Source organism: Equus przewalskii, chromosome 24 (genome assembly GCF_037783145.1).
Source record: "Equus przewalskii isolate Varuska chromosome 24, EquPr2, whole genome shotgun sequence".
NCBI classification, from domain to species: Eukaryota; Metazoa; Chordata; class Mammalia; order Perissodactyla; family Equidae; genus Equus; species Equus przewalskii.
In genome coordinates, this window is record NC_091854.1 from 32,962,575 (window position 1) to 32,989,040 (window position 26,466).

Sequence of the window (26,466 nt, forward strand, 5' to 3'; positions counted from 1 at the left end):
GAACCTTGACAGTTGCTGGTGATGCAAAGATGACAACTCCTTACCTTTGAGGGACTCATAGTTAGGCAGTTTTTCCAGTATTTTGATCACTAAAGTGGGTTTCCACCTGAAAGCAGAAATGTTTATTATATTACATCTTCTTTCACTAGCAAGTTAAAGTTCTCTACAAAACTATAAATTATTACTGTAAGACTGAGTTAATGTTTAAAATATTGTTTAAAAGAAGTAAATCTAATTACGTGTTAACAGGTTTTTCTTTTAAAGAGAAATGGAGACTAGGAAAGGAAATTGTATGCTCCATAACTGTTAATTAAGCTAAACAGAAGTTTTGTTTATTTATTTTTGGATTATTTTTTTCCAGAAACTCACAATCAAAGAGGAAGACCAATTTGTATAGCCACTGATGATTATGAAAGTGAGAGCGGAAGCATGATCAGCCAGACAGTTGCCATGGCAATTGCAGGAACATCTGTTCCTCAGCTAACAAGGCCCGGCAGCTTCCTCCTCACGTCAACGGTAAAACAACACTCCTGTGAAGTTTTTCCTGGAAAGACCGATGTGTACAAGGATAAATAACTAGGATTACCATACTAGCTGATGCAAAAGTACTCCAAGTTTTATTTGTGGAAACATTAATGTTCTGAGAATATTGCCTATCTTGTACTGACTTGTTTTAAGAATTATTAATTGCTTCAAGTTTTATGGTATAAAGCTCTGTCCTCTGTCGTTCAGAGTTTTGAAAATTATCTTATATATAGCCCATTTTCTTTATTTTTTAATCCATTTTATTCTTTATCAGCCCTAAGAAATGTTATCAGTTGTTTAGCAAATGAGAATACTTTTACTTTTTTTAATCTGTGAATATATTACACTTTTTCATGTGGAAAAAAATTGATATTTACTCTGCCCCTGTATTTTTCCCCCTTAAATAGAGAAGGATATGGGGGTAGGAAGAAGCAAACTGCTGACAGAGCAAGATCAAGTTCTAAAAGTTTTAAATGACCTTCTTTCAGAAAAATGCAGTAATATTTATAGAAGCTGTCTGATGTGACAGTGTTTTATTGAGATACAATTTACATGTCAAAAGATTCACCCATTTTAAGTGTACAATTTCATGGTTTTCAGTATATTTACAGTATATCTTAGTACATATTTCAGAACCCTTAGGCCTGTTAGCAGTCCCTCTCAATTTCCCTCCAGCCCTAGGCAGCAACTAATTGACATTCTAGCTCTATAAATTTGCCTATTCTGGACATTTCATTTAATTGGAATTATGCACTCTGTGATCTTTTGTGTCTGGCTGCTTTTCACAAAGCATAATGTTTTTGAGGTTTAACCATGTTGTAGCATTTATCACTACTTTTTTTTATTGCCAAACAATATTCCATTATATTGATACACCGGTTTTTGTTTATCGATTTGTTAGTTGATGAACATTTGGATCATTTCCACTTTTTGGCTGTTAGGAATAATGCTGCTGTGAACATTTGTGTACAAGTCTTTGTGTGTACGTATGTTTTTGTTTCTCTTAGGTGGATACCTTGGAGTGATTTACTGGGTCAGATAGTATCTCTATGTTTAACAGTTGAGAAACTTCTAAACTCTTTTTCAAAGTGACTGCACCATTTTACATTCTTACTAGCAATGTAAAGTTTCCTGTTCCTCTATATTCTCACCAACACCTGTTATCCTTTTTATTATAGTCACCTTAGTGGGTGTGAAGTGGTATCTCGTGATTTTGATTTGCATTTCCCCAATGTCTACTGATGTTGAGCGTCTTTTTATTTACTTATTGGCACATTTTTTTGTATAATTCTTTAAAGAAAAGTCCATTCAAATCCTTTGTCATTTTAAAATTGTGTAATTCATCTTCTTGTTATTGAGTTGAAAGAATTCTTTATATATTCTGGATACAGATCCCTTTTCAGGTACGTGATTTGCAAGTATTTCCTTCCATTCTCTGGATTATCTTTTCACTTTCATTTTTTTCTTTTTACTTTCTTGATGCTATCATTTGAACTGCAGAAGTTTTAAATTTTGATGAATTCTAATTTGTGTGTGTGTGTGAGGAAGATTCACCCTGAGCTGACATCCGTTGCCAGTTTTCCTCTTTTCTTTTTGGCTTGAGGAAGATTCGCCCTGAGCTAACATGTTTGCCAGTCTTCCTCTACTTTGTATGTGGGATGCCTCCACGTCATGGCTGACGAGTGGAGTAGGTCTGCACCTGGCCCCCTTGATGAATTGTAATTTATCAATTTTTTCTTTTATCTCTTGTAGTTTTGGTGATATTGTACATACAAAAGAATACATAATGTACATGTACAATTAAAATATAGCGATAGAAGAAATAGAAGCGTACCTACCACCCAGCTTCAGAAAGAGAACATTGCAAATACCTTGGAAGTTCCCAGTCTACCCTTCTCAGTTCAGTCCCTACCTCTCCTCAAAATGACCACTATTCTCAATTTTATTGAACTTGCTTTTGGTTTTTTAAACTTTTCTTTTGTGAAACATACTACTCCTGAAAAAGTATGTCATGCATAAATGTACAGTTTACAAAATATTATAAAATAAACACCTTTGTAACCACCACTCAGGACAAAAAACCATAATATTGGCTGCCTTTCAGAAATCCTTAGCATGCTCTTTCCCACCAAGCTATCCACCAAGCTACCTACTATCCTGACTAATAAAGTAATTGCTTAATTTTGTTTATAGTTTTACCATCTCAGTTTGTATCCCTAAATACTATAGTTTAGTTTTAAATTATATCTTTAATATTTATCCATGTTATATAATGTAGCTATAAATGACTGATTTTCATTTCTCTATGATATTTCATTGTCTGACTATAGATCAATTTATTTACCCATTCTGTTGACAGATGCATAAAATTTTCTTGGCATACAAAGTTGTTCTAAATATTTTCTATGATCTGTTTACTGTATATAACATGTGTAGTAGATTTAAACTTTTTCATTTTTCTGACTGGCTCTTTGTGCCTTTTCTTGTCTTAGTAAGTTCCATTGAAAATTTGAATACATCTTTAGTCTTTATAAAGAACCAGTTTGGGGGAATTGTTGATCCTTACTTTTGAATGTTTATTGTTTACTGTCTTCTACTTTCTTTGGGTTTATATCAATGCTCTTTTTCTAACTTCTTGAAATAGATGCTTAACTCACTAATTTTCATCCTTTTTTTCTTTGATACATATTTTAAGCCTATGCATTTCCTTAAATTATTGTTTTAATTACATGCCACTATTGATATGTAGCATTTTTTTATTCAGTTCAAAATATATCTAAAGTTCATTATGATGTCTTTTTAGACTTTTGGGATATTAAGTTGTTCTTGTTTTAAAATTTCCACTTATGAAAGTTTCTAGTAATCTTTTTTTTCTGATTTTGGCCTAATTGCGTGATCAGAGAACTTACCCTGTATGATTTCAGTTTGTTATATCTGTGGCAGCTCGTTTTATGGGCTAGGATATGGTCAGTTTTTGCAAATATCTCATGTATTTGAAGAATGCGTTTTCTTCAGTTGTTAGTTACAGTGTTCTCTATTTGTCTATTACCTCAAATTTGTTAATCCTTTGTTGAAATCTTCTTTGTCTTTACTGAATTCTTTCTGCTTATGCTAATATCACACTACAATTGTGGTTTTGTAATATCTCCTTATCATTCTGTCAAAGTTTTGTTTTATTTCCTTTGAGGCCTTATTATGAAATATCTAACAATTTAAATTACCTACTTTTTGATGGATTGCATCTGTGATCAACATGCACCATAAATACTTTTTTTTTTTGCCTTAAAGTCTATTTTGTATACTGTTAGCATAGCTATGCTAAATTTCTTTTGCCTAGTATATATATGACATGACTTTTTCTGTCCTTTTACTTTCAACATTTTCACTTTATGTTTTAAATTTATGTTTTAGATGTATCTTTTATAACAGCGTGTGGTTAGATTTTGTCTTATATTTCTAAAATCAGGTCTCTTAATCTTTGCCTTTCACTAGAGTTTTTAATCCATTTACATTTAGTATAATTAAATTTAATGAATTTAACCTTTTTAATTTTATGTTATATCGTAAACCCATTTTATGTATCTCTTGTCTCATTTATTGTCTTCTTTTGGATTATTTTTTTCTCATTCCGTTTTATCCTTGTTCCACTTTTTCCTCTCTGTTAGTTTGGCAGTTACACGTTGTTTCTATTCTTTTAGTGATTGTGCAGGAAATCACAGTGTGCTTCCTTAAATTATCCAGTCCAATGTTGCTCATTACCTTTACTTTCACATTGGTTAGTAGAAGGACCTTAGAACAGGTTGAGTTTATATCTCTCCCAATTTAAATGCTGTTTTCATGCATTTTAAGTTTTGTATGTCATTAAATGTCACAATACATTATTATTATTATTTTTATAGCTGTATAGAATCAGTTATCATTTAGATTTGCCCATGTCTTCACCACTTTATTTGCTCTTTATTCGTTCCCAGATTTGTAACATTCCATATTAGGTATTTTTCTTATTTGTGAAATATATTCTTTAGAATTTTCTATGCTATGGTGAGAAACTCTCTGTGTTTGTTTGAAAAATGTCTTTATTTGACCTTGATTCTTTAGGAGTTTTTATGGATATTTTTTTGAGAACTAGCATCTGAATTTCCTCTGTTTTCTTTCAGCATGCTGAGGACGTTGTTCCTACTGTCTTCTCATTTCCATTGCTGCTTTTGATAAGTCAGCTGCGATCAAACTGTTGCTGGTTTGAAGATAATCTTTTTTTCTCTTTTGCTTCTTTTTGATGTTCTCCCTAGGACTGACCTTCTGTGGTTTCACTCTGCTGAGTGTAGTTTTAAATTTCTTTTTTTTTTTTAATTTTTATTTTTCCGTTTTCTCCCCAAAGCCGCCTGGTACGTAGTTTTATATTTTTAGTTGTGGATCCTTCTAGTTGTGCCATGTGGGACACTGCCTCAGCATGGCTTGACGAGCGGTGCCATGTCTGTGCCCAAGATCTGAACTGGCGAAACCCTGAGGCGCCGAAGCAGAGTGTGCGAACTTAACCGCTTGGCCATGGGGCCGGCCCCTTAAATTTCTTTATATTTGTTCTTCTTGGTGTTTTTTGGGCTCCTAAATCTGTGGTTTAGTGTCTTTTTTCAGTTCTGTGGAATTCTCAGTCGTTATCTACACAAATATGTCCTCTTCTCCATTCTTTCTTCTCTTTTCATATTCCAGTTAAACAGATGTTAGTCCTTTTTATTTCATCCTCTGTGTCTCTGTTCTTCTTCTATGTATTCCATCTTTTTGTTAACCTGTGCTTCATGGTAGATTGTTTCTTTTGATCTGTCTTCCAGTTTACTAATTCTCTCCTGTAACTGATATTATATTAAACCAATCCACTGAGTTCTTAATTTGGCTATTGTGTAAATTTTTTCAGTTTTCTAAATTCTATTTGTTTCTTCAATTTTTTCCCCCAAAAATGTTTCCCTTTGTACTCTCAAATTTCCAGTCAAAACTTTTAATCATATTTTGGACAAGGGTGCACAGAAGGCGCGGTTGTTGTATAGTCTCTGATAATTTCAGTATCTCAGGTCTTTGTGTGCCTGTTGCTGTTGTCTGGTTTTTGCTCATGATGTCTTGTTTCCTTGTATGCCTGGTTCTTTGTGTACTAGACTTTGTATTTGCGATATTATTTGTAAATACAATAAGAGGCTTGGAATTGTGGTTTCTTCCTTCAGAGATGATTTGTTGATTGGTAATACCAGACCAGAATTACCGTTTTTTTTTTTTAATGCCTTGGGAGAATAGAGAAAACAGTCCCTAAATCATTTCTTGTAGGGCTTAATTCTCTGATGGAACCTTGGTTGAGAAAGACTGTTCTGGATACTAATCTCAGGTTGGTTTACATGCAGCAAATTTCTACTACTTCATGGTGTGCCTTTTCAATCTATTTATTTATTTGAATGAACACACATTCTTGATTTTATTGTAGGCAATTGTGACCATCTTTTTGTGGTTTATGGTTTCTGCTTTTTATGTCTTATTTTATTTTATTTTATTTTTTTTTTTTTATTAATGTTATGATAGATTTAAAAAGCCTGTCCTACCCCCAAGATCATAAATATATTCTCTTCTATTTCTTTCTAAAAGTTTTAAAGGTTTGCCTTTTACATTTATGTTCTTTGTCTGGAATTGCTTTTTTTGTACAATGGTACAAGGTAGGAATCTACTTTTATTTTTTTGTCCAGGAAATCAGTTTTTTAAACACCATTTATTGAACAATCCATCCTTCTACCACTGATCCATAGTGCCAACTCTGTTACATATCAGATTTTCATATATGCATAAGGTTTTTGTTTTATCCTTTCTATTCTATTTCGTTGGACTGTTTATTCATATGCCAATATCAAATTGTCTTAATTATTGTAACTTTTTAGTAAATGTTGATATCTGGTAGAGCAAATTTGTCCTCATTCCTACCTGGTTCTTCCTCAAGAATGTCTTGGTTGTTCTTGGCCCTTTGCTTTTTCCCCATTAAATTTTAAAATCAATTTGTCAACTTCCAGGATAAACCTCACTGGTATTTTTTATTGGAATTGCATTGATCCTATAGAACTATTTGGGGAAATTCTGACGTCTTTTCATTACTGAGTCTTTCTCGTGTTTGTCTAACTTCCTTCGAAAGTTATTGGCAGTTTATGTGGGGGTATAAGAAATGTCAGTGTATGCCTTTTTGTCAAATTCAGAATAATTTTAAATTTATTTCTAAAAAATTACTCATTGAGAATTCAGTTAATATGTTTATGAATACCTAAAAGTTCAGCTATGGAGAATGCCTGCTTTTAAAATAAAGGAGCATTTTCCTTATCAGAGAGAATGTGGAATTGGGAGTGGGGGTCAAAGTTATTTGTGCTCAAGTCAGAGGCAGTATACCATAGTGGGTTAAGTGAATTTAAGCAGTTGAATTCACTTACATGTGCATGCATCCCTGAGAGGTCTCTGGACCTGCACTTACTGCATTTGAATTCCAGTCCTACCGTTTACTACAGAAGACTTGTGCAAAATACTTAACTGCTTGGTGTCTCACTTCTCTTGTCTGTAAGGTAGGGTTAGTAATAATATTTATCTCTTTGGATAGTTGCAAGGGATAAATAAGTTCATACGTATAAAGTGTTTAATACAGTTCCTGCTGCAGAGTAAGTGTTCTATAAGAGTTGGCTGTTCTCATTATCATCATCCAGGATGGAGAGAAGATTAAGGTAGTTGTTGAGATCATAACCTCAACAGTTAAATATGTTTAGCTTTCCTTTCTCCTTCCTCTCAGCATCCCTTCCACTGCTTTCTTATGATTTAACATATTTATTAACCAAATATTAGAATGTAGCATAATAGTGAAGAGTGTAAATTTTGGAGTCTGGTTAACCAGGACTAACATCTTGGCTTTACCTTTTCTTGGTACATGATTTAGGGCAAATTACTTAATCTCTAGCCTTTAGCTTCTTTACTTGTAAACTAGAACTCATACTAGTTGATACCATCTGATAAAATCATGAGAGTTAAATAGGAAAAAGTGATTAGCGTAATGTCTAGCACATTTCAAATTTTATTTTTGTCATCATCATTATTATTGTCATCTTGTGTTCTTGTCTGTAAAATTGGAACGATACAACCTACTTGGTAATATTGTTGGAGGACTAAATGAAATAATTTATATAAAGTCCATAGCCTGATGACTGGAACAGAGTAAATATCCAATAAATGGCACTGTACACAAGTTCTTATTCTTAGGTTTTCATTTCTGTTTCACATACCATATACTAATACAGAATTGCAGATTGAAAATAGCACTTTAACCTTACATGCTGTAGATGAACATAGCTCTGACTTATGTGGGGTCTGATGCTTTCTCCGTTATGTCAGTGGCCCTTGACAGGAAGCAGTGGTTCCCTAACCTGATGAACATTTATCACCACTGTCAAGTCTTGCACTGCTCTGATGCACTGTGAGTCAGTTGCCTTTTTCCTTTACTTTCATCATGTCTTATATTCTATGGTAGACATCTTAGTTTTTAAGTCTAAAACCTTTTAGACTTTCTCTTTAAGTTTTTTACTTACATTTATTTATTGTCTGCTGGCAGTGCTATCATAGATTAATGCAATCATCTTTTGCCAGGAAAAAGTTCATTAAACTTCAGGACCTTAGTTTTAAGTTTCTACATGACTTATACAAATATTGTCTAAATCAAATGGTTCTTTTAAAATATTTGATTTTTAAGCAATTTTTGTTGTTTTTAGAAGAAAACAACTGACAACCAAAAAACAAGAAATGGCCGTTGATCAGTCTGTCTCATTCTACTGCTCTTTATTTTCAGAGCGGCAGGCAACACACCACCTTTTCAGCAGAATCAAGTCGGAGCCTTTTGATTTGTCTCCTTTGGGTTCTCAAGAATGCAGATGAAACAGTTCTACAAAAGTGGTTTACAGATCTCTCAGTTTTGCAGCTGAACCGGCTCTTAGATCTGCTTTATCTCTGTGTTTCTTGCTTTGAGTACAAAGTAAGTGATCGTTACGCCATTGCAAAGAACATGAAAGGACACAATGTGGAAAAGAAAGAAGAAAATGTCCTCAATGCCTCTTCTTTTCTTTTGTAATGGTTAAATTTTAGGGAAAGAAAGTGTTTGAAAGAATGAATAGTTTGACCTTTAAGAAATCAAAAGATATGAGAGCAAAGCTTGAAGAAGCTATTCTTGGGAGCATAGGCGCTAGGCAAGAAATGGTGCGCCGAAGCCGAGGACAGCTTGGTACGTACGCAATATCTTCTTCTGGTGAGAATTTTTTCAATTTCCTTGAACCGTATGTTGTAATGATCATTGTTGGATGTCTTCAGTGACAGGTCTACACTTTCAAAAAAATGTTTTAAATATGACTGTGAATTACCTTGAATACCCATTTCTCTGCAGGAATTTAAGTTAGAATTCTGATTTAACTAGGGTGAATATATTTCCTGATTTACTTTGGGTATTCTGTTTATTTCTGTTGCCCTTGTGTGATTATTAATAGCATCCCTTATTTTTAAAATAAGAGCAATTGTAGGTTCATAGTAAAATTGAGCTGAAGGTACAGAGATTTCCCATATATCCTTTGCCCCCAAACAGGCGTAGCCTCCCTCATTATCAACATCCCTCACCAGAGTGGGACGGTTGTTAAAACTGATGAACCTACACTGAGACATCATTATCACCCAGAATTCCCACTTTACATTAAGGTTCACTCTTGGTATTGTACATTCTATGGCATCACTTTTTACCCTTAAAAGTTTCCTAGTTTTCACAATGAATTAATATACCCTGTATCTAAGGCAAAGATATTGCCCACCAAACTCAAATATCAGGGGGAGAAAACAGTTTAGTAGCATATGAGGCCTGTTTCCAATCCCAGGTCTGCTACCCATTAGCTGTATAACCTTGGCCCAGTTTCTTAATCTCCCCACTTTCCTTTTCCTCATCCACTTTTAATTGTTTTGAGAATTTAAAACGTAGTGTAACTAACTGATCTTACTGTCTTTGTAGCAACTGTGTGTGTAAACATTTCGTAAATTCTAAAGTGACATACAAATAAAATTGTTGCTGAGAGCTCCTTAATGTCAGGGATGTGGCTTAGTCATCGGTGTACATGACACATGTTAACAGCTCAATATATATTTGTTGACTAAAATATGAATGTCTGTTTACATGAAAACTTTTTAATTATTCTTTTCTATAGGCCATTAGCATAGTGATTGTTTATTTAAGTAAACTTAAATATCTTTTATATGCTATGTGTGTTTTCAATTTAATAATGGATAAGACACAGTCTTTGCCTTTGATGGAATTATTAGAGTACCATTTTTTCACTTCAGTTATATAGCGTTTACAGTATGCTTATGGATTTTCTCTTAACTCATTTATTATGTACAACAACCATCTAAAAAACTATAAAAATTAACTTTTATCTAGGTTATTTAATTATTACCAAAACCTAATGCATAATTTTTCTCATCTTTAAGATAAAGAAAATAAAACTCACAGAGGTAAAAACTTGCCTAAGATCATAATAAACTAAATGACAGAACCAGGATCTTTTGACTTCCAATTTAGTGTCTTTGTATTATACCACAGGTCTTTCTAAGGTTTATTTTTGGAAAGAGTGGAACTTTTAATAATATGTTTGTTACATTTTTAAACCTGTGGCCTTATGACAGCTATCATTGTTTGAATATAAGAATTGAAATTCCGTGAGTGGAATATTAAAAAAAAAAACAAAAACAACTGAACTCATAGATACAGAGAACAGATTGGTATTTGCCAGAGGTAGAGGGCAGGGGGATGCATCAAAAGGTACAAACTTCCAGTTATAAAATTCATACACCCTGGAGATGTATGTATGGCATGATGACTATAGTTAATAATACTGTAGTGGATGTTTGAAAGTCACAAGGAGAGTAGATCTTAAAAGTTCTCATCATAAGAAAAAAATTTGTAACTGTGTGTGGTAACGGATGTTAACTAGACTTACTGTGATGATCATTTCATAATATATGCATATATTGTAACACATTCTATACCTGACACTAAAATAATGTTAAATGTTAATTACATCGCAATTAAAAAAAAAAGAATTGAAGTTCTTCTTGTCTTAGAAAAATTAATCCTTTATAATCTTTATTTACATTCGGACATTTAAGCCAGGTCACTTAATGATAGCTATTCTTCACTAAGAAAATCAGAGACAGTTTTGTTAAGAAAAAAAAGTTAGTGATAGAAATTTAAATAGATCACAAATATTCATTAACTATCATAAATATAGACATATCTATTTTTGTTTTCTTTTACAAAGTTTCTTAAAGATACAGATTTCAAAATGAAAAAGAGGTAAAGAGAGAAGGGACAGAAGAAAAAACAGAAGAAATATCCAGACACGTGTTTTTTATTGTATAAAAAATTGTTTATTTCTCAGTATTCTTTAAAATTTTATTTGAACTCTGAATTTTTACTTTCATTTTTCTTTCCATCCTCCCAACCAATTTAAAGTCTTATATATTTAACAAATTAGCATTAGTTTTCTAGTTGAAAGCCTGGAATCATGACTAATTCCATCATTTAAATGTATATTTCTCCACAATTCTCAGTGCCTTCTCCACTATGCTGGATTTATATGAATCAGTTCTATTGTTGCTGCCCCTTAAAGGAGCCCATACCACTCAATCTGCCTTCACTCCTAGAAACCTCTTGGGAGAAAGCATCAGTCTTCTTCTTGTCCTGCCTTCTGTAGACCAAAGGAAATAATTAAGAATTCTTATTTTGTTTATTTATTAAACAAAAATTTATTCAGCTCTCAATGTGTACCAGACTCTTAGTTAGCCCTGCTCATAAAGTGGTGGACAAAATGAACACAATCTGTATTCTTAAGTACCTTACGTTCTTGTGGTCAGAGTGCTATGGAGAGAAACAAAGCAAATTAAGAGGAAAGGAAGTGTTTGGAGAGTTGGGGAAGGGCTTTCTGTGCTAGTGATGGATGCTTGGCCAGTGAGAATTTGTGGAAGGAAGAATCAGGTAAAAGGAAAAATGACCACTGCACAGGTCCTACATCAGGAGCATATATGGTGAGACTGTATATGCAGAACACACACACAGTTATGTAGTGGTGTAAGCAAGAGGGAGAGTGGTAGGAAAGAAGGTCTTATGCGCCTTATAAGCCGTGGTTAAGATCTTGAGGAAATCAGTATTAGAAAGTTTGCTTACTTAAAAGGGTGTGGGGTTTTTGGTTTGTTTTTTTATTGAGGTCATGGTAGTTTACAACATTGTGAAATTTCAGTTGTACATTATTATTTGTTAGTCACCATATAAATGTGGCCCTTCACCCCTTGTGCCCACCCCCCCATCCTCTTCCCTGGTAACCACTAAACTGTTCTCTTTGTCTGTGTGTTTGTGTATCTTCCACATATGAGTGAAATCATATGGTGTTTGTCTTTCTTCATCTGGCTTATTTCACTTAGCATAATACCTTCCAGGTCCATCCGTGTTGTTATGAATGGGATGATTTTGTCTTCTTTTATGGCTGAGTAGTATTCTATTGTATTTATATACCACATCTTCTTTAACTAATCATCAGTCAGTGGGCAGGTGGGTTGCTTCCACATCTTAGCTATTTTGAATAATGCTGTAGTGAACATAGGGGTGCCTAAGTCACTTTGAATTGTTGATTTCAAGTTCTTTAGATATGTACCCAGTAGTGGGATAGCTGGGTCGTATGGTATTTCTGTTTTTAACTTTTTGAGAAATCTTTGTACTGTTTTCTGTAGTGGCTGCACCAATTTGCATTCCCACCAGCAGTGTATGCCAGTTCCGTTTTCTCCACATCCTCTCCAACATTTGTTATTTTTTGTCTTGGTGATTATAACCATTCTCATGGGTGTAAGGGGATATCTTAGTGCAGTTTTGATTTACATTTCCCTGATTATTAGTGATGTTTGATGATTAGTTTTCTTGTACCTTTTGACCATTTGTATATCTCCTTTGGAGAAATGTCTGTTCATATCCTCTGCCCATTTATTTGATCGGGTTGTTTGTTTTTTTGTTGTTTAGTTGTGTGAGTTCCTTATATATTATGGAGATTAACCCCTTGTCGGATATATGATTTGCAAACATTTTCACCCAGATGGTGGATTGTCCTTTTGTTTTCATTCCGGTTTCCCTTGCTTTGCAGAAGCTCTTTAGTCTGGTGAAGTCCCACTTGTTTATTTTTTTGTTTCCCTTGTCGGAGTAGACATAGTATTCAAAAAGATCCTTTAAAGACTGATGTCAAAGACTGTACTACTTGTGTTTTTTTCTAGGAGTTGTATGGTTTCAGGTCTTACCTTCAAGTCTGTGATACATTTTGAGTTTATTTTTGTGTATGACGTAAGATATGGTCTGCTCTCATTCTTCTGGATGTGGCTATCCAGTTTTCCCAACACCATTTATTGAAGAGACTTGTCTTTCTCTAATGTGTGATCTTAGCACCTTTGTCAAAGATTAGCTATCCATAGATAGGTTGTTTTACTTCTGGGCTTTCAATTCTGTTCCATTGATCTGTGTGCCTGTTTTTGTCCCAGTACCGTGCTCCATGCTGTTTTGATTACAGTAGCTTTGTAGTATATTTTGAAGTCAGGGATTGTGATTCCTCCAGCTTTGTTCTTTTTTCTCAGGATTGCTTTAGCTGTTTGGGGTCTTTTGTTGCCCCACATGAATTTTAGGATTCTTTGTTCTGTTTCCATGAAGAATGTCATTGGGATTCTGATTGAGGTTGCATTGAATATGTCCCCAAAGATTGCTTTGGGTAGTATGGACATTTTAACTAGGTTTATTCTTCCAATTCACATGCATGGAATATCTTTTCATTCCTTTGTGTCATCATTGATTTCTTTCAGTAATGTCTTACAGTTTTCATTGTATAGGTCTTTCACCTCCTTGGTTAAATTTATTCCTAGATATTATATTCTTCTTGTTGCAATTGTAAATGGGATTGTATTCTTGAGTTCTCTTTCTGTTAGTTCATTATTAGAGTACAGAAATGCAACTAATTTATTTAGGTTGATTTTGCACTCTGCAACTTTGTTGTAGTTTTTTATTATTTCTAATAGTTTTCAAATGGATTCTTTAGGGTTTTCTATATATAAAATCATGTTGTCTGCAAACAAGGAGAGTTTCACTTTTTCGTTGCCTATTTAGATTTCTTTTATTTCTTTTTCTTGCCTAATTGCTCTGGCCAAAACCTCCGTACAATGTTGAATAAGAGTGGCTAGAGTGGGCACTCTTGTCTTGTTCCTGTTCTCAGAGGGATGGCTTTCAGTTTTTCACTGTTGAGTATGATGTTGGCTGTGGGTTTGTCTTATATGGCCCATGTTACATTGGGGTACTTTCCTTCTATACCCATTTTATTGAGAGTTTTTATTATAAATGGGTGTTGGATCTTGTCAGATGCTTTCTCTGCATCTATTGAGATGATTGTATGGTTTTTATTCCTCATTTTGGTAATGTGGTGCATCACATTGATTGATTTGTGAATATTGAACCATCCCTGTGTCCCTTGTATAAATCCCACTTCATCATGGCATATGATCTTTTTAATGTATTGCTGTATTCAGTTTGCTAATGTTTGTTGAGGATTTTTGCATCTATGTTCATCAGCCGTGTTGGCCCATTATTTTCCTTCTCTGTGTTGTCTTTGTCTGGCTTTGATATCAGGGTGATGTTGGCTTTGTAGAATGTGTTAGGAAGTGTTCCATCTTCCTCAATTTTTTGGAATAGTTTGAGAAGGATAGGTACTAAATCTTCTTTGAATGTTTGGTAGAATTCTCCAGAGAAGCCATCTGTTCCTGGACTTTTATTTTTTGGAGGTTTTTGATTAGTTTCAATCTCTTTACTTGTGATTGGTCTATTCAGATTCTCTATTTCTTCTTGATTTGGTTTTGGGAGGTTGTACAAGTCTAAGAATTTATCCATTTCTTCTAGATTGTCCAGTTTGTTGGCTTATAGTTTTTCATAGTATTCTTTCATAATCTTTTGTATTTCTGTGGTATCCATTGTAATTTCTCCTGTTTCATTTCTAATTTTGTTTATTTGAGCCTTCTTTCTTTTTTTCTTAGTGAGTCTAGCTAAGTGTTTGTCAGTTTTATGTATCTTCTCAAAGAACCCACTCTTTGTTTCATTGATCCTTTCCACTGTCTTTTTTGTTTCAATTTCATTTATTTCGTCTCTAATTTTTATTATTTACCTCCTTCTGCTGACTTTGAGCTTTTTTGTTCTTCTTTTGCTAATTCTGTTAGGTGTAGTTTGAGATTGCTTATTTGAAGTTTTTCTTATTTGTTAAGGTGAGCCTGTTTTGGAATGAATTTCCCTCTCAGGAGCACTTTTACTGCATTATATATGATTTAGTATGCTATGTTTTCATTTTCAGTTGTCTCCAGATATGTTTTTCATTTCTCCTTTAATTTCTTCAATGATCCATTAGTTGTTCAGTAGCATGTTGTTTAGTCTCTACATCTTTGTCCCTTTCCCACTTTTTTTATTGTAGTTGATTTCTAGTTTCATAGCATTATGATCAGAAAAGATTCTTGATATGATTTCTGTCTTCTTAAATTTATTGAGGCTTGCCTTGTTCCTAACATATGGTCTATCCTTGAGAATGTTCCATGTGCTCCTCAGAAGAATGTGTATTCTGCTGTTTTTGGATAGAGTGTTCTATATATATATATATATATATATATATCTGTTAAGTACATCTGGTCGATCTATTTTTTCTTTTAATTCCACTGTTTCTTTGTTGACTTTCTGGATGATCTGTCCATTGATGTGAGTGGAGTGTTGAGGTCCCCTACTATTATTGTGGTGTTGTTAATGTTTCCTCCTAGGTTTGTTAGTAGTTACTTCATCTACTTTGGTGCTCTTGTGTTGGGTGCATAGATATTTATAAGTGTTATGTCTTCTTGGTGGAGTGTCCCTTTATCATTATATACTGCCCCTCTTTGTGTCTCTTTACGTGTTTTATCTTGAAGTCTGCTTTGTCTGATATAAGTATGGCAACACTGACTTTCTCTTGTTTACCATTAGGTTGGATTATCATCTTCCGTCCCTTCACTCTGAGCCCGTGTTTGTCTTTGGAGCTGAGATGTGTTTCCTGGAGGCAGCATATTGTTGGGTCTTGTTTTTTAATACATCCTGCCACTCTGTGTCTTTTTTTTTTTTTCCTTTTTCTCCCCAATGCCCCCAAGTACATAGTTGTATATTCTTAGTTGTGAGTCCTTCTAGTTGTGGCATGTGGGATGCCACCTCAGCGTGGTTCAATGAGCCGTGCCATGTCCGCACCCAGGATTCGAACCAATGAAACACTGGGCCGCCTACAGTGGAGCGCACAAACTTAACCACTTGGCCATGGGGCAAGCCCCCCCAACCGTGTCTTTTGATTGGAGAACTCAATCCATTTACTTTCAGAGTGATTATTAACATATGAGGGTTTAAATCTGCTGTTTTAACACTCATTTTCCAGTTCATCTGCATTTCCTTTGTTTCTCATCCCATGTCTTTCGTACTACCAATTCAGTTAGGTAGTTTTTTCCTTATTTATCTTTAGTGTCTCTGTTCTAATTATTTGTTTAGTGATTACCATGAGGTTTGTATAAAAAAATCTCATAGATGAGATAGTCCATTTTCTGATAGCCTCTTATTTCCTTAGACTAAGCCGATTCCATCCGTTTCCTCTTCCCCTTCTAAGTTATTATTGTCATATCTTATTCCATCTTGTATTGTCAGTTTGTCAATAAAATGACAAGCTTGTATTTATTTTTGGTGTTTTCCTTCCCTGTGTCTTTAGTGTTGTAATTAAGTGATTGCTAACCTGTTCTGATAGAGAGCTGCAATTTTCTGATTTTGCCTATTTATCTCCTTGCTCAGGGTGTTGTAAACCCCTTTCCTTTTTTATCAGGTATGCTTTCTTGTGGGGGAGGGGTATGTCTTGTGGCGTGAACTCTCTTAGCATTTGTTTATCTGGGAACGTTTTTATTTCTCCATCATATCTGAGGGATATTGTCACTGGATAGAATATTCTTGGCTGAAAGTATTTGTCTTTCAGAATTTTGAATATTATCATTCCAACTCTCCCCTAGCCTGTAAGATTTCTGCTGTGAAGTCCGCTGAAAGCCTGAGAAGAGTTCCTTTGTAGGTTATTTTCCTCTGCCTTACTGCCCTTAATATTTTTTCTTTGTCATTGACTTTTGCCAGCTTTACACCTATATGCCTTGGAGAGGGTTCTTTTACATCAGTATTGTTAGGACATCTCTTGGCTTCTCTTGCTTGTATTTCCAGCTCCTTCCCCAGGTTTGGAAGGTTCTCAGCTATTATTTCTTTGAACAAGGTTCCTGCTCCATTCTCCTTCTCTTCTCTCTCTGGAGTACCTATAATCCTTATATTGCATTTCCTAATTGAGTCAGCTAGTTCTCAAAGAATTTCTTCATTTCTTTTTAGTCTTAGTTCTCTCTCCTCCTCCATCTGAAGCATTTCTGTATTTCTGTCCTCAGGACTGCTGATTAGTTCTGTATGCTATCAGCTCTACTGTTCAGGGAGTAAAGATTTTTCTTTATCTCACCCATTGTGTTTTTTTATCTCCAACATTTCTGATTGGTTCTTTATACTTTCAATCTTTTTTGTGAAGAATTCCTTGTGTTCGTTAAATTTGTTCCTGATTTCATTGAACTGTGTATCTGTATTTTCTTTTAACTTGTTGAGTTTTTGTATCATAGCTATTTGAATTCTATGTCAGAGTATACATTTCTGTGCCTTCAGGATTGATTTCTGGGTACTTGTCATTTTCCTTCTGGTCTGGAGATTTAATATATCTTTTCATACTACTTTACAGCATGGATTTGTACCTCTGTATAGAGACAGAACTTGATTAAATCTTCCACTTGCTGCCGCTCTGGGGAGGTGGCAAGAGCTGCATAAGCTGGGCACACCAGGATCCTCATCAGCTGTGCCCATCTGAGCCTGGGCCAATCCTTATGATCTCAGTGACCCTGTAGGGTCTCCCACTGAATGGGAAAGCAATCATATGGGGGCTCTTGTCTGCTACTGCCTGCTCCCACAGTCCCTCCCAGACACTCTCTCCACTTCAGGACTGCAGCAGTACCATGGGCATTCATGGCAACTGGGAGCTTGTTTGCCTGCACTCAAAGCTCTGCTGTCTGGTCTCAAGTTCTATCAGCTGGTTTTTTTGGTGGGCAGGGCCTTCCCACTGTGTCTCAACCAGTGCCACTCCCTGGGACCGTAGGAGGACAGTGGACTCTCCCACCAGTCAAGAGAGCGGTCACATGGCAGCTCCAGGCTGCTGCTGCCTGCTCCTACAGTCCTGCTGAGTTGCACTCCCTGCTTCAGGGCCGCAGAGTTACTGTGGGTGGTCGCAGCAACTGGCCACAGCTACACCACCATCTGCTCCTAGGTCTGCTCCTCAGTCACACCAGCTGTTGTGCTTGCTAGCTGGGGCCCCCCACTGGGTCCAAGCCAGAGCCACTCCCTGGGACCACGTGCGACTGTGGGCTTTCCCAATGGAGCAGAGAGCGATCATGCAGGTGTTCAGGGCTGCTGCCACCTGCTCCCACAGTCCCACTGAGTCTTACTTCCCCCTTCAAGGCCACAGTGGTACTGTGGACATTTGCAACAGCTGGGAGCTCATTCTCTGGGCTGCAGATATGCCTTGTTCTGCTCCTAGGTTGCACCAGCTGTTGTGCTTGGTGGCCGGGTCTCCCCGCCCCAACAGGGTCCAAGCCTGAGCCACTCCCTGGGACACAGTGCAACTGTGGGCTTTCCCACTGGACCAGAGAGTGATCATGTGGGGACTCAGGGCTGCTGCCTCTTGCTCTCACAGTCCCGCCGAGTCACACTTCCCACTCTGGGACTGCAGCAGTACCATGGGCATTCCAGGCAGCTGGGGGCTTGTTTGTCCAGGCTTGCACTTCCGCCACTGTCTGCTCCTAGGTCATGGCAGCCTTTGTGCTTGCTGGGCAGGGCCCTCCAACTGGGTCCAAGCCTGAGCTGCTCCTTGTGGACTGTGTGGACCCCTGGACTCTCCCACCAGTCAGGGAAGCGACCATGTCATGGCTCAGGGCTGACATCACCTGTGTCCACAATTGCACCGAAGCGTATGCCCACCCTTGGGGCCACAGCAGTCCTATGAGCACTTTACCTGGGAGAGCAGTTGCACCTGTCTACAGGGCTGCCTGGGGGCTGGAGAGTGCTCACCTATCTCCACCTCCATCCTGGGTGTCATCCATCCACCTTCAGATGTATAGCAGCACGGGTCTCTCAGGCATCCTGATGTGCTGTGTGGGCATCCTCCGCTGATCCATTAATGTCCATTTAGTTGTAGCTCAAAGCGGGAGAGACAAAGGGAACAGCTCACTCCACCATGTTACTGATGTCACCTATCAAAAGGGTGTTTTTTTAATATATATATATTACATGTAGGAAATATATTTATTCTGTACATGTTGTGAAAAATTTTAGTAAAAAGCACCACTCTAAGTTTTTACCCATTATACTGAGGATAAAATGCCTATGTATAAAGTTAATAACATTGTGCAATATTTCTTATATGTTTGCAAATATACATGTATGTGGGCCAACCAAAATAATATTTTTTAAATGGTTTTCAAATTTACTTGACAGAGAGAAGCCCATCTGGAAGTGCCTTTGGAAGTCAAGAAAATCTGAGGTGGAGGAAGGATATGACCCATTGGCGTCAAAACACTGAGAAGCTTGACAAGTAATATAACTTTCTGTTTTATGTTACTTATGGGCTTGCTGGATCTCAAATGCAGAAAGAAAATGATAATTTTAATGTTATTTTATGTATATTAGGTATTCACATGTTTGAAGATAAAGTAGTTATATTTACTTTTTAAATTTTAGATTAAAAAAGACTTTGGAGAAGAATTTTTCATGTGGTATAATAAAGTAAAATGTTACATGTTTTAACTGTTATCCCATTTTCCCCAACAAACTCCCTTGGGAAATGCATTCTGCAACTATTTTTTGAACATATTTTGGGTGTCACGCTGAACCAAATATTTCAAGGATTACAAAGAATTGGAAAACTAATCTTTGCCTTGGAGCTTAAAATATGATTAAAGAAAGACAAAACGCTACACATCTTCTCTTTCTAGCACAAAGGCAAACTGGGTACACTCTACTCACCCTACTACTGAAAACAACTAAAAGTGCTCTTACATGAGTCTGGGAGTCCTAATGGACTACTCCTACCACGTAAGGGGAGCTAGAAGTAAATCCTCCTTACTGCCCAAGTGACCTCAGGTAAAATTGCTTGGCTTGAAACTTGGCATCCAGTCAAGGGGCTAAATTTTTTCTCTTAAGAATTTACAAGTGTAAGTTAGCCCTAAAGTAGATTGATTGGCCCAAAAAACTTTCAGAGTATGGTGACCAACTCCTTCAGGTTTGCCTAGTACTGCCAATTTTAGCGCTGAATGTCCCCCATCCCAGGGAACCCCTTCAGTCCTGTTCTTAAGCAAACTAGGATGATCTCTCACCCTGTCTGAGAACTGCCTTCAGTCCAGGCTTTAGAGGATTCTTACAAATAAACGTCAGAAATATTAGCTCACAGCCAGTAAAATCAGAAAACACATGAAACAAGGTGCTGTGTGTGCTAGCAAAGAAACACCAGACTCTGTACCATACAGATGAGAGTTTGGAATTATCAGAAACTGTCTTAGTCTCTTCAGGCTACTACAACAAAAATACCACTCATTGGGTTGCTTACAAACAAGAGAAATTTATTTCTCACGGTTCTGGAGGCTGGGAAGTGCAAGATCATGTCGCCAGCAGATTTCGTGGCTGGTGAAGGCCCTCTTCTGGGTTACAGACTTCTCACTGTCTCCTCATGATGGGAAGGGCAAGCGAACTCCCTGGTGCCTTTTTTATAGAAGCACCTCTCCCATTCACAAGGCCTTCGCCCTGACGACCTAATCCCCTCCAAAGGTCAGCTTTTCATACCATTACCTTGGGCATTAGATTTTCAACATAGGAATTTGGGGTGACACAATATTCAGAACATAGCAGATACTGAATATTATATAAATCTATTAAAATTCTTCAGCTTTGAGTGTCTGCTTTGCTCTCCTCTTTGTGCAAGTCGATTTCTTTGATTATTTTTCTATGTTTTGTCTTTTAGAAATCACGAAGCAGCCAGGTGGTCTCCTAGTAGTATATTGCTTTATTTCTGCATTTGTAGAATGTGTTCTCTCTGCTTATCTTGTGATGTTTTAAGGAAGCCTTTTCTGTATGTGGGTGTTTTCCTGATTCTTTTTGCTTAAAACATGTTTTTATTATCACATTTCTTCACAAAATCTTGCTGGAATAGTAAGTTTGAACATCATGTATTTTCTTTTCTGATTTAATTCTAACTCTTATATTTTCTCCTTAAATTTAATTTATAAAATGTGAATTCTTAAACTGTTCTCTTTATTGGTAGTAATAAAGATTCAGATATTTGGACATGTAAGAACTGAAAAAAGTTAGCATTTATTTATTTTTTTCTGTTTACCAATCTCTTTTGTAATTAATTAATTAAAATTTTTTTGAGGTAACATTGGTTTATAACATTATATAAATTTCAGGTGTACATCATTATATTTCAGTTTCTGTGTAGATTGCTCATGTTCAGCACCCAAAGACTAGTTACATCCATCACCATACACATGAGTGGATCACCCCTTTCACCCTCCTCACTACCCCCTTTCCTTCTGGTAACCGCCAATCCAATCTCTGTCTCTGTATGTGTGTTTGCAGTTGTTATCTTCTATTTATGAGTGAGATCATTTGGTATTTGACTTTCTCTCCCGGGCTTATTTCGTTTAGCATAATACTGTCAAGGTTCATCCATGTTGTTGCAAATGGCAAGATTTCATGTTTTTTTTTTATGGCTGAGTAGTATTCCATTGTGTATATATAACACATCTTCTTTATCCATTCATACCTTGATGGGCACCTAGGTTGCTTCCAAGTCTTGGCTATTGTAGATAATGTTGCAGTGAACATAGGAGTGCATATATTTTTACACATTTGTGTTTTCATATTTGTTGGATAAATACCCAGCAGTGGAATAGCTGGGTCAAATGGTAGATCTATTCTTAATTTTTTGAGGAATCTCCATACCGTTTTCCATACTGGCTGTACCAGTTGCACTCCCACCAGAAGTGTATGAGAGTTCCCCTAAAAAATTAGCATTTAATGTCCTTGTACTTTTCCTTTGGTTTATGTATTGTCTGTTTAGTTGTACTATATAGTTTCTATATATGTATTGCTACTAAACAAATGTCACTTTTACCCATAAATCATAGGTAGTTATTCCTAAATTTTTTATTTTCACTAAATATTACTTTTATAAATACTAGGATTCAAGTAAACCACTTTGTTGCATCAACTTGTTTTGTTTCTAATGAGTGATGCCATCCAGAGTTTGATTGAAGAGTTAAATCGTTTTTGATGCAAAAATTTTGATAAATTAGATGAAACTTCAGGAAAAAATTAGTACTTTTATCCTAAATAAGTATATTGAAAATCTTTGAAATGGTAAGATGAATACTAAGCGTTTTGAATGTTGCTTTACATGAACCAGCCCTAAATATGAATTCCCATAGCACCACCTAGTGTCTGTGCTGTTCAGAATAAAACAGTGTGTTCCTATGATTGCTGCATCTCTGAAAGCTAAACATTTATGCTTTTAGTGGCATTGTGGTACTGTGATGGAGTGAGAAAATGTGTATGGCATGGTCAACAAAACGTAGGATATAAGAAAGCATTTTTCAACATGTAAAATATTATTCTCTTTTAATTTTAAATTTAGGCAAATATTGAAAAATGGTTCCAAGTGTTTTTATTTCTATGCATCTTTAAGTCTTTTTTGAATTATGGATCTATTGGCTTTTCTAAAAGATAAATATAATATAATATTTTGCATTAGGTCAAGAGCAGAGATTGAACATGAAGCACTGATTGATGGAAATCTGGCTACTGAAGCCAACCTAATCATTTTGGATACATTAGAAATTGTTGTCCAGGTAAGAACACAAAGAAGAGGAATTTAAATACGCATTTAGTAAACTGGGGTTGGGGAAAAAGTATTTATTGAGCCATATAATTAACATTTAAATATCGGTAGTTCCTAAAAGTTTTGTCTTTGCTCCTCTTTTTTCTCATTTAAATCCTATCCATTCTTTTTTCCCTGTTCTTCTCTTATCTGAATACAGCTCAGCTCCTTTTCTTTGAAGTCTTCCTAGATCTTATATTATGATTTTCCTATTTTTAAAAGATAGATTTATTTTCAAAAATTCTGTCGCCCTAAGCAAATTGCAGGTCCATCTCTGTTTTATTTACCCATTTTTAAATTGCAGACTGTTTCTGTGACAGAATCCAAAGAGAGCATCCTCGGTGGGGTGCTGAAAGTGCTCCTGCACAGCATGGCCTGTAACCAAAGTGCAGTTTATCTACAGCACTGTTTTGCTACCCAGAGAGCCCTCGTTTCAAAGGTAGGTTCTTTTGTACCTGCAGTGTGGTCAGACTTTGCTTTCTTTATTAACATCGCCTAAGATCATTTGACACATTCATTGTTAATATATCTATAGTTAAAATTTTAATAACAACCTAAGGCCCTTGATTTTTTTTTTTGCCTCTCTTCTACTGTTTGCCTTCTGGAAGTTCTTTCTTATTTGGATCATCTTTAACCAGTTTCTGCCTTAAAAAATAGTAGTTCTGATGTGGAGGAGGGCCTGAAATTAATAGCTAATTTTAAAGATGAGGCTTCTCTTGTTTTCTCTTCATCTTGTTGATTAACTTGATTTATCAAGAATTCAATGTATAAGTAGTTCAGTCTGTTGAAATTACTTTATCCTATGGGGAATGGAAGAGAACATAGTTTTTGTTCAGCTACTTCAGATATTTATTTCCTGCGTTCACTTTTCCCTGGAAATATGTATATTCTTAAATCATAGAAGTAGCAATTACATCTTAGTCATCTTACAAAATGGAATGCAGATGACACTTAACCAGTGAAAATAACATATGTACTATTTTGCAATAATAAAAACATATTACAGAATTATTACATGTTGGTTACTATACTGCTTTATGCAAATTATCTGATCTAAGATTGTCATACATTCCCAGGTAGATAATATTATTAGACCCATTTTATGGATGAGATAACTTATCCAACGTCACACACTAGCCAGTGGCATAAGCAGTATTCAAACCTAGTCTGTCTGGCTCTGTGGTCCACATCATTAACCATTCTTTTAATTCCTGGTCTATACTAACAAATCTCTAGTTCAGGCTATATTAACTTATCCCTTGAGCTTTTACTGCCTCAATTCAGTGTGGTGTTGTTTTCTCACAGTTCCCTGAACTCTTGTTTGAAGAAGAGACAGAGCAGTGTGCTGATTTGTGCCTCCGGCTCCTCCGACACTGTAGCAGTAGCATCAATACAATACGGTCACATGCTAGCGCCTCCCTCTACCTCCTTATGAGACAGAACTTTGAGATTGGGAACGTGAGTGTTATCTCTCTGGATTCATAATGAAATGTAACTTCTACAGAAAGGTAGCGAATTGGTTTTGGGGCAAGCATGGAATTTTCTTGTATGTTTTGAGTCTAATCTTAAACTGTCTTGGTGTTTCTCGTTCTATGGATATTTTATAAAAATCCAAATCTTTCTGCTTGCTGTACTAAAGATAACATTTAGTAGTACAGAGTTAGAATGTAAATAAACATTGAGCTATTGTAAATTTTAATTATTACCATTAAGTAAAATGAAAGTAAAATTAAGTGAAATTAAGAGTTTAAATATCTTGGGTTGATATTTTGTCATTATATGTCAGTCTTTGAAGAATTCCATGTTTTCATTTATTTATTTGATAATAATATTCACATGTGTTTTTCCTAACTTTTTGGGTCAAATGTGTAATTCATTTATTTTTACTCATTTAAGTATTTAAAGCCTAGAATTTTCCTTTGAGCACTGCTTTTGGTATCTCATTGGTTCTGATATGTTGTATTTTTAATATTCTTGTTTTGTAGATATTTTGTAATTTCAGTTTATATTTTCTTTTTAATCCGAAGAGTTGATAGTCCTTTTTAGGGCTTTGATGTTAATTTTTAGGTTTATTGCAGTGTGATCATACAGTGTATATACTATGTCTCCTTTTTTGTTCTGTGGATGTGTGTGTTTTTGTGTCCAAACATACATTTTTGTGAATGTTCCACACACATTTAAAAAGAAGGTGTATTCTTTATTTTCAGAGTATTGAGTTAAACAAACAAATATATGTTATTGATTACATTATTCTGGTTTTTTTGGATTCCTGTTTATTTTTGGTCCACTTGGTGGACTGAAGGAGGTGATTTAAAGCCGATACGTTGTCTGTTTTTCCTTTAGCTCTTTTTGATGAATTGATACTCATAACTATTTGGTATATTGATATTCATAACTGTTATATCTTCTTATGAATTATTCTCTCATGACTGAAAAAGACCTGAATTGGTTCCATTTAAAACTTTTCTTGTTTTGGCCTGGATTCCACCTTGTGTGGTGTTAGGTACCTCTGCTTTCTTTCTAACTTGGACTTGCCTCAGTTACCTTTGCCTGTCCTTTTATTTCCCCTTTCTTGAATCACTTTGCTTTAGGTGTGCCTCTCATAGACAGAAGAGAGTTGAGTTTGCTTTATAATCAATCTCTAAGTTGAATTAAACCTTTTCATACTTGTTATATCAGATATGTCTGAAATTCTGTTGTATTATTTTGCTATGCCTCCCCCCTTTTGTCCTTTTTAAAAAATTTTGTTGATTGTTTTCATCTTGTACTATGTGGTCAGTTCACCTTATTTTTTGGATATAGTGTTTATCGTATTTAGAAAAGTTCATATTGCTCTAATTTTATAATTACATAATGCTTTCAGTCCTCTTATTTCTTTAGATCATGTATTCTCAATGGGGGCAATATTGCCACCAAGTGAGTGAAAATTGGTTCTTGGGAGATGAAAAAAAATCTTAGCTATCACATTAGTTTGTAACCCTCCAAAGTTCAACTCTAACTGTCAGCATCTCATTCTTTTGTATTTATTTCTCTTATCGGGTTTTATTTGGTATTACATGTGCAGCATTGGCATTAAATTCATGGAATATAAACAAAGAACAAAATGTATGCAAAATTGATGCTACAGAACTGTGGAGAATAGATGGCTGTGATGGGGACTCAGGTCATTTGTACGTCCCTGTGGAGAATAGATGGCTGGGATGGGGACTCAGGTCATTTACACGCGCCTCTTGGCTTCCATTGGCTGCCTGGTGGATGTTGTTAATGTTTGATGCTTTTGTGTGTGACTTGGGCTTTGAAATTTTTTTTTCTTAATTTATAATTTCAACCCAATATTCTGTCAAGTGCTGAAAAGAAAAAATGTCAACAATATCTGAATGAATGTCTAGCAGCTGGTTAAGTTAAAATTTATTTTCTTTTATCAAGCAAAAGTTAAAAGTTAAGTTCATTGATTTAACCTATAATTTTTAAGAAGTTAATTTAAAAAACAAATAAAAAGAAAAAGGAAAAAAAAGAAGTTAATTTTTTCAGTAGTTTACTTTTGCTGGACAAGTAGCAATTTTGAATGATTTAAAAAATTTGTTTACATTGCTACTGTTGTTTTGTATTTACATTAATTACTAATTTACGTACATAATTTGATATGTTACAGTTTAAGGAAAAATATTACATTAAAAGCTTCTCAGTAAATCCAGTTCTAAAATTAAGTTAAATGTAAATAGCCTTCAAATTTTTAACTTAGAAGTTTTATTTGGTTATTTATAACCTTGCATTGGATAAAAAGAGTAAGCTTTATAGT

At 35.4% G+C, this 26,466-nt stretch overlaps 1 protein-coding gene across 25 annotated transcripts in view; it reads left to right on the top strand.

Moving 5' to 3' along the window:
* Positions 1-26,466, top strand: part of DOCK7 (dedicator of cytokinesis 7) — a 204,159-nt gene that overhangs the window by 140,152 nt on the left and 37,541 nt on the right. For 12 of the 25 annotated variants that reach the window (XR_011532369.1, XR_011532368.1, XR_011532367.1 and 9 more), the window contains 7 exons: positions 362-516; positions 8,369-8,551; positions 8,662-8,797; positions 19,232-19,328; positions 22,542-22,638; positions 22,972-23,106; positions 23,973-24,125. Coding sequence is in view for 18 of the 25 variants with exons in the window: in XM_070591940.1 (XP_070448041.1) it covers positions 362-516; positions 8,369-8,551; positions 8,662-8,797; positions 19,232-19,328; positions 22,542-22,638; positions 22,972-23,106; positions 23,973-24,125 (956 nt within the window). In the remaining 7 variants the exon portion in view is untranslated. Of the gene's footprint in view, positions 1-361; positions 758-6,084; positions 8,324-8,368; positions 8,552-8,661; positions 8,822-19,231; positions 19,329-22,541; positions 22,639-22,971; positions 23,107-23,972; positions 24,126-26,466 lie in introns of those variants that run through there. The other 13 variants (XR_011532364.1, XR_011532365.1, XR_011532366.1 and 10 more) reach the window with 2 other exon arrangements.